This window comes from Salvelinus alpinus, chromosome 6, assembly GCF_045679555.1.
Source record: "Salvelinus alpinus chromosome 6, SLU_Salpinus.1, whole genome shotgun sequence".
Lineage (NCBI taxonomy): Eukaryota > Metazoa > Chordata > Actinopteri > Salmoniformes > Salmonidae > Salvelinus > Salvelinus alpinus.
This window is the reverse complement of record NC_092091.1, coordinates 10740614-10749417: the sequence shown is the minus strand read 5'-3', so window position 1 is coordinate 10749417 and position 8804 is coordinate 10740614. Positions and strand designations below refer to the sequence as shown.

The following is an 8804-nucleotide window of genomic DNA, read 5'->3' as shown; positions in this document are numbered from 1 at the left end:
ACCTGGAACTGGGCGCTGATGCTGGGTGACTACAGGGTGAGAGAGGAGTCTTACCTGGAACTGGGCGCTGATGCTGGGTGACTAAAGGGTGAGAGAGGAGTCTTACCTGGAACTGGGCGCTGATGCTGGGTGACTACAGGGTGAGAGAGGAGTCTTACCTGGAACTGGGCGCTGATGCTGGGTGACTAAAGGGTGAGAGAGGAGTCTTACCTGGAACTGGGCGCTGATGCTGGGTGACTACAGGGTGAGAGAGGAGTCTTACCTGGAACTGGGCGCTGATGCTGGGTGACTACAGGGTGAGAGAGGAGTCTTACCTGGAACTGGGCGCTGATGCTGGGTGACTACAGGGTGAGAGAGGAGTCTTACCTGGAACTGGGCGCTGATGCTGGGTGACTACAGGGTGAGAGAGGAGTCTTACCTGGAACTGGGCGCTGATGCTGGGTGACTACAGGGTGAGAGAGGAGTCTTACCTGGAACTGGGCGCTGATGCTGGGTGACTAAAGGGTGAGAGAGGAGTCTTACCTGGAACTGGGCGCTGATGCTGGGTGACTACAGGGTGAGAGAGGAGTCTTACCTGGAACTGGGCGCTGATGCTGGGTGACTACAGGGTGAGAGAGGAGTCTTACCTGGAACTGGGCGCTGATGCTGGGTGACTACAGGGTGAGAGAGGAGTCTTACCTGGAACTGGGCGCTGATGCTGGGTGTTTTCTTCTTCTTGTGCAGGAGGAGGAGGGACTTGGTGATGCGGTCGTGGAGGGTCACGCTGCTCAGGTACCTCAGAGACTTCACGTCCAACAGGTGCTGCACAGATACAGGAACCGTCATGAGAACACGGTCAAACACTATAGTATTCCTCTTCCAAGGCCAAACTGTTACTGTCCATCTATGCTCGTCTCCATAAAGCTCTGTAAGTTCACTGTCGTGATGAAATCCATTACTTCATTATTGACACTTCCTCCTAGAATAGATCATATGTCCATAGAGAAAATATCACATGTACTTTCAAGGTGTAAAATGAACACGACTTTGTCAGGACCTTACCTTCGGTAAGCTGGGCTTGGACTTGTAGTTTTTGTTCCGCCTGTGGAAGAGAGATTGGTTCTCAGATATATACTAAAGAATGAACATACATTGAACACACATTGACCACTGCCTGTCCATGGTTTCTGACTGTGGCTTGAGCGTTCATGGTGATGGTCACACTTGTCAATACTCTACGCCCTGTGCTCTCCACCAGGAGAATCATATGGACACACATTGACAATGGATCGAACACTGGCTGATCATGGTTTGAGTGGTCAGACTCGAACTGCTGTACACACCTTTTCTATTCATACTGTATACTGTACATACATACCATTCACCTAGATGTATAAGTGTTCCTAATGTTTTGTCCACTCAGTGTAGATGTATTTATACTCTCACTCTGACTCTGGGTCCTAGACTTCTAATATTTCTGTCTTAATGTCTTTGTCCTTTTTAACTTTTAGATTGTGTGTTATTGTAGTACTGCACCAGTGATAACGTCTGCAAAAACGGTGTACACGACCGATACACTTTGATTTGACTTTGTAGTCATACTCACATGAGGATGCTCTGTGCCCTCTCCAGCAGCTTGCTGCTAGTAGAGTTGAAGAAGATGCCGTCATCAAACTCTGAGCCAGAGGAGGACAGACCACCCTGTCTGGAGCGACGCCCGTTACAGCCCACACCATAACCATCCCTAGAGGAGAGAGAGTGAGAGAGAGAGAGAGAGAGAGAGAGAGAGAGAGAGAGAGAGAGAGAGAGAGAGAGAGAGAGAGAGAGAGAGAGAGAGAGAGAGAGAGAGAGAGAGAGAGGGGGGAGAGGGAGCGGAAGAGAGAGAGAGAGAGAGAGAGAGAGAGAGAGAGAGAGAGAGAGAGAGAGAGAGAGGGGAGAGAGAGCAATAGGGGTCATTTTTATCCATAAAAGTACATTTATGTTTTGAGAATCCATAAAACAGTGTGATAGGTACCTGGTGGGCTTTTCTTTCAGTGTGTTGCTGCCCTGGAGGTCTGACAAGGGGGTCCGGGGATTCTTTCGAGTGATATCTGTGCAAGACAGAGATGGAAGGAAGGACGGACAGAGAGTTGAGGAGAGAGAGAGAGACATGAGGAGAGAGAGAGTTGAGGAGAGAGAGAGAGACATGAGGAGAGAGAGAGTTGAGGAGAGAGAGAGAGAGTTGAGGACAGAGAGAGACATGAGGACAGAGAGAGACATGAGGAAAGAGAGAGAGAGACATGAGGAGAGAGAGAGAGACATGAGGAGAGAGAGAGAGAGAGAGAGAGAGAGAGAGAGAGAGAGAGAGAGAGAGAGAGAGAGAGAGAGAGAGAGAGAGAGAGAGAGAGAGAGAGAGAGAGAGAGAGAGAGAGTTGAGGAGAGAGTGAGAGACATGAGGAGAGAGAGAGAGTTAAGGAGAGAGAGAGAGAGTTAAGGAGAGAGAGTTGAGGAGAGAGAGAGACATGAGGAGAGAGAGAGACATGAGGAGAGAGAAACATGAGGAGAGAGAGAGAGAGTTGAGCGACGCCCGAAGAGAGAGAGCGACATCAGAAGAGAGAGAGCGACATCAGAAGAGAGAGAGAGACATGAGGAGAGAGAGACATGAGGAGAGAGAGAAAGTTGAGGAGAGAGAGAGACATGAGGAGAGAGAGAGAGAGAGAGAGAGAGAGAGAGAGAGAGAGAGAGAGAGAGAGAGAGAGAGAGAGAGAGAGAGAGAGAGAGAGAGAGAGAGAGTTGGAGACAGAGAGACATGAGGAGAGAGAGAGTTGAGGAGAGAGAGAGAGACATGAGGAGAGAGAGAGAGAGACATGAGGAGAGAGAGAGAGAGTTGAGGAGAGAGAGAGTTGAGGAGAGAGAGAGAGTTGAGGAGAGAGAGAGAGTTGAGGAGAGAGACATGAGGAGAGAGAGAGAGACATGAGGAGTGAGAGAGAGACATGAGGAGAGAGTGAGAGACATGAGGAGAGAGAGAGAGAGAGTTAAGGAGAGAGAGAGACATGAGGAGAGAGAGAGCGTTGAGGAGAGAGAGAGAGACATGAGGAGAGAGAGAGAGTTGAGGAGAGAGAGACATGAGGAGAGAGAGAGAGAGTTGAAGAGAGACAGAGAGACGAGGAGAGAGAGAGTTGAGGAGAGAGAGACATGAGGAGAAGAGAGTTGAGGAGAGAGAGACATGAGGAGAGAGTGAGAGACATGAGGAGAGAGAGAGAGTTAAGGAGAGAGAGAGAGAGTTAAGGAGAGAGAGTTGAGGAGAGAGAGAGACATGAGGAGAGAGAGAGACATGGGGAGAGAGAGAGACATGAGGAGAGAGAGAGACATGAGGAGAGAGAGAGTTGAGGAGAGAGAGAGAGACATGAGGAGAGGGAGAGAGACATGAGGAGAGAGAGAGACATGAGGAGAGAGAGAGACATGAGGAGAGAGAGAGAGACATGAAGGGAGAGAGGGAGAGAGTTGAGGAGAGAGAGAGAGTTGAGGAGAGAGAGAGAGTTGAGGAGAGAGAGAGACATGAGGAGAGAGAGAGTTAAGGAGAGAGAGCGAGACATGAGGAGAGGGAGAGAGACATGAGGAGAGAGAGAGACATGAGGAGAGGGAGAGAGACATGAAGAGAGAGAGAGAGACATGAAGAGAGAGAGAGAGAGTTGAGGAGAGAGAGAGGGATACACATGCAACTCCATTATTGATTGGTGATATCAGATCAAGTAAGAACAAGATATTGGATCAAGTGAGTTCTCTCTGCTACCACACGGCAAGCGGTACCGGAGCGCCAACTCTAGGTCCAGAAGGTTTCTAAACAGCTTCTACCCCCACGCCATAAGACTCCTGAACATCTAACCAAATGGAGACCCAGACTAATTGCATTGACCCCCCCCCCCCCTCCACCCCCTTTTTTTTACGCTGCTGCTATTCTCTGTTTATTATCTATCCATAATCACTTTAGTCAGTCTCACCCAGATATCAAATTCAAAACTGCAAACATTTCTCTCTAACTTATGGCAAAATGTGTACAATTCCAGGAAGAGAGTTATAAAATTGGGTACGCAGACCCACGAGCAATTGCGGCCCCTCATGACGAGTTCAGATTTTTGGTGGCCCCCACCCACCATCAAAGTTGCCCACCCACCATCAAAGTTGCCCACCCACCATCAAAGTTGCCCACCCACCATCAAAGTTGCCCACCCCCCATCAAAGTTGCCCATCCCCCATCAAAGTTGCCCACCCCCCATCAAAGTTGCCCATCCCCCATCAAAGTTGCCCACCCCCCAGCAAAGTTGCCCACCCCCCATCAAAGTTGCCCATCCCCCATCAAAGTTGCCCATCCACCATCAAAGTTGCCCATCCCTTTGTTAAATGATAAAAAAACGTCTGTAAATATCACATGGTTGGGCCTTTAATCGAGTGACAACAAGTTAATTCAGAACTAGCTAATTGTTTGCTTCCTTATTTGTAAGCCCAGGAAAAGAGAGGTAGCAGAGAGCACTGTGGGACTTGGAGTTTTCTTACTGTATTTCTCATCTTTGCATCTCTGCAGGATCTCCAGGCTCCTCTGGTGCACAGGGTGGTGGAGGAAGCTGAAGCTGTCCACGCTCTTGACAACACACGGTACAGCAGCATCATTCACTGAGAGAGAGAGAGAGAGAGAGAGAGAGAGAGAGAGAGAGAGAGAGAGAGAGAGAGAGAGAGAGAGAGAGAAGGAGAGGAAGAGAAAGGAATAATTAATGTGTTAAGTTTGCGAAAAGTTTGACAATGTCATGCAACTGAAGGAGATGAAGCCTAATGTGGAAGCTCAACATGTAATAATAGGAGATGAAGCCTAATGTGGAAGCTCAACATGTAATAATAGAAGAGGAAGACTAATGTGGAAGCTCAACATGTAATAATAGGAGATGAAGACTAATGTGGAAGCTCAACATGTAATAATAGGAGATGAAGCCTAATGTGGAAGCTCAACATGTAATAATAGGAGATGAAGCCTAATGTGGAAGCTCAACATGTAATAATAGGAGATGAAGCCTAATGTGGAAGCTCAACATGTAATAATAGGAGATGAAGCCTAATGTGGAAGCTCAACATGTAATAATAGGAGATGAAGCCTAATGTGGAAGCTCAACATGTAATAATAGGAGATGAAGAATAATGTGGAAGCTCAACATATAATAATAGGAGATGAAGCCTAATGTGGAAGCTCAACATGTAATAATAGGAGATGAAGACTAATGTGGAAGCTCAACATGTAATAATAGGAGATGAAGACTAATGTGGAAGCTCAACATGTAATAATAGGAGATGAAGACTAATGTGGAAGCTCAACATGTAATAATAGGAGATGAAGCCTAATGTGGAAGCTCAACATGTAATAATAGGAGATGAAGAATAATGTGGAAGCTCAACATGTAATAATAGGAGATGAAGCCTAATGTGGAAGCTCAACATGTAATAATAGGAGATGAAGACTAATGTGGAAGCTCAACATGTAATAATAGGAGATGAAGCCTAATGTGGAAGCTCAACATGTAATAATAGGAGATGAAGCCTAATGTGGAAGCTCAACATGTAATAATAGGAGATGAAGCCTAATGTGGAAGCTCAACATGTAATAATAGGAGATGAAGCCTAATGTGGAAGCTCAACATGTAATAATAGGAGATGAAGCCTAATGTGGAAGCTCAACATGTAATAATAGGAGATGAAGAATAATGTGGAAGCTCAACATGTAATAATAGGAGATGAAGCCTAATGTGGAAGCTCAACATGTAATAATAGGAGATGAAGACTAATGTGGAAGCTCAACATGTAATAATAGGAGATGAAGACTAATGTGGAAGCTCAACATGTAATAATAGGAGATGAAGACTAATGTGGAAGCTCAACTTGTAATAATAGGAGATGAAGCCTAATGTGGAAGCTCAACATGTAATAATAGGAGATGAAGCCTAATGTGGAAGCTCAACATGTAATAATAGGAGATGAAGCCTAATGTGGAAGCTCAACATGTAATAATAGGAGATGGGGCCTAATGTGGAAGCTCAACATGTAATAATAGGAGATGAAGAATAATGTGGAAGCTCAACATATAATAATAGGAGATGAAGCCTAATGTGGAAGCTCAACATGTAATAATAGGATATGAAGACTAATGTGGAAGCTCAACATGTAATAATAGGAGATGAAGACTAATGTGGAAGCTCAACATGTAATAATAGGAGATGAAGACTAATGTGGAAGCTCAACATGTAATAATAGGAGATGAAGCCTAATGTGGAAGCTCAACATGTAATAATAGGAGATGAAGCCTAATGTGGAAGCTCAAAATGTAATAATAGGAGATGAAGCCTAATGTGGAAGCTCAACATGTAATAATAGGAGATGAAGAATAATGTGGAAGCTCAACATGTAATAATAGGAGATGAAGCCTAATGTGGAAGCTCAACATGTAATAATAGGAGATGAAGCCTAATGTGGAAGCTCAACATGTAATAATAGGAGAGGAAGACTAATGTGGAAGCTCAACATGTAATAATAGGAGATGAAGACTAATGTGGAAGCTCAACATGTAATAATAGGAGATGAAGACTAATGTGGAAGCTCAACATGTAATAATAGGAGATGAAGACTAATGTGGAAGCTCAACATGTAATAATAGGAGATGAAGACTAATGTGGAAGCTCAACATGTAATAATAGGAGATGAAGCCTAATGTGGAAGCTCAACATGTAATAATAGGAGATGAAGAATAATGTGGAAGCTCAACATGTAATAATAGGAGATGAAGCCTAATGTGGAAGCTCAACATGTAATAATAGGAGATGAAGCCTAATGTGGAAGCTCAACATGTAATAATAGGAGAGGAAGACTAATGTGGAAGCTCAACATGTAATAATAGGAGATGAAGACTAATGTGGAAGCTCAACATGTAATAATAGGAGATGAAGACTAATGTGGAAGCTCAACATGTAATAATAGGAGATGAAGACTAATGTGGAAGCTCAACATGTAATAATAGGAGATGAAGACTAATGTGGAAGCTCAACATGTAATAATAGGAGATGAAGCCTAATGTGGAAGCTCAACATGTAATAATAGGAGATGGGGCCTCCCGGGTGGCGCAGTGGTCTAGAGCACTGCATCGCAGTGCTATGCTGCGCCACCAGAGTCTGGGTTCGCGCCCAGGCTCTGTCGCAGCCGGCCGCGACCGGGAGGTCCGTGGGGTGACGCACAATTGGCTTAGCGTCGTCCGGGTTAGGGAGGGTTTGGCCGGTAGGGATATCCTTGTCTCATCGCGCTCCAGCGACTCCTGTGGCGGGCCGGGCGCAGTGCGCGCTAACTGAGGGGGGCGGGTGCACGGTGTTTCCTCCGACACATTGGTGCGGCTGGCTTCCGGGTTGGAGGCGCGCTGTGTTAAGAAGCAGTGCGGCTTGGTTGGGTTGTGCTTCGGAGGACGCATGACTTTCGACCTTCGTCTCTCCCGAGCCCGTACGGGAGTTGTAGCGATGAGACAAGATAGTAATTACTAGCGATTGGATACCACGAAAAATTGGGGAGAAAAGGGGATAAAATTTAAAAAAATAAAAATAAAAAAAATAAAAAAAATAATAGGAGATGAAGCCTAATGTGGAAGCTCAACATGTAATAATAGGAGATGAAGACTAATGTGGAAGCTCAACATGTAATAATAGGAGATGAAGCCTAATGTGGAAGCTCAACATGTAATAATAGGAGATGAAGACTAATGTGGAAGCTCAACATGTAATAATAGGAGATGAAGCCTAATGTGGAAGCTCAACATGTAATAATAGGAGATGAAGCCTAATGTGGAAGCTCAACATGTAATAATAGGAGATGAAGACTAATGTGGAAGCTCAACATGTAATAATAGGAGATGAAGCCTAATGTGGAAGCTCAACATGTAATAATAGGAGATGAAGACTAATGTGGAAGCTCAACATGTAATAATAGGAGATGAAGCCTAATGTGGAAGCTCAACATGTAATAATAGGAGATGAAGACTAATGTGGAAGCTCAACATGTAATAATAGGAGATGAAGACTAATGTGGAAGCTCAACATGTAACAATAGGAGAGGAAGCCTAATGTGGATAAGTGGCAGCTCCTACATCATCAGGGGTCGGGGGGAGAGCTCAAACTCCTTCACCTCTGAAAGACCAGGATGTTAACTTGCCACTGTTGTTCTTTCGGGATATAGAAATGGTTGAATATCCCTAAAGCCAGGGGAGGTATCAATGGGGATGAATAACGAAAAAGTGCTGCGTTTAGGGTTGTGAAGACAAGCTTGTCTAATCACTGAGAATGTTCAGGAGTCATATTGTGTGGGAAGGATACTTGTTGTCTCATTCAAACCCGGGGCAAAGTACAACATTTGAGCAGTTGCTATTTCTGACAGCCCACCGAGGTTAACACGTGGGGGACTCTGGGGGGAGAAAACTCACATCACGGGAGGCATCCGGCTCTCTGTCACTCGGGAAGAGGGGTGAGAGTGTGTCTGGGAGAGTATACATGTTCAAGAGTGTGTGTGTGTCTATTTCAGTGAGTTTATACGTGTACATGTCTGTGTGTATAGCCATTTTAGTTTTATTTTATCTTTATTTAACTAGGCAGATCAGTTAAGAACAAATTCTTATTTTCAACGACGGCCTAGGAACAGTGGGTTAACTGCCTTGTTGAGGCCTAGGAACAGTGGGTTAACTGCCTTGTTCAGGGGCAGAACAACATATTTGTACCTTGTCAGCTTGGGGATTCGAACTTGCAACCTTTCGATTACTAGTCCAACGCTCTAAC

At 45.1% G+C, this 8804-nt stretch overlaps 1 protein-coding gene across 1 annotated transcript in view; it reads right to left on the bottom strand.

Annotated features, from left to right (window-relative positions):
* Positions 1–8804, bottom strand: part of LOC139578125 (unconventional myosin-IXAb-like) — a 270429-nt gene that overhangs the window by 47240 nt on the left and 214385 nt on the right. The window contains exons 14-18 of the mRNA XM_071405369.1: positions 4513–4629; positions 1994–2069; positions 1586–1723; positions 1042–1081; positions 679–801 (exon numbers count right to left, since the gene is read on the bottom strand). Of these exons, the coding sequence (XP_071261470.1) occupies positions 679–801; positions 1042–1081; positions 1586–1723; positions 1994–2069; positions 4513–4629 (494 nt within the window). The remainder of the gene's footprint in view (positions 1–678; positions 802–1041; positions 1082–1585; positions 1724–1993; positions 2070–4512; positions 4630–8804) is intronic.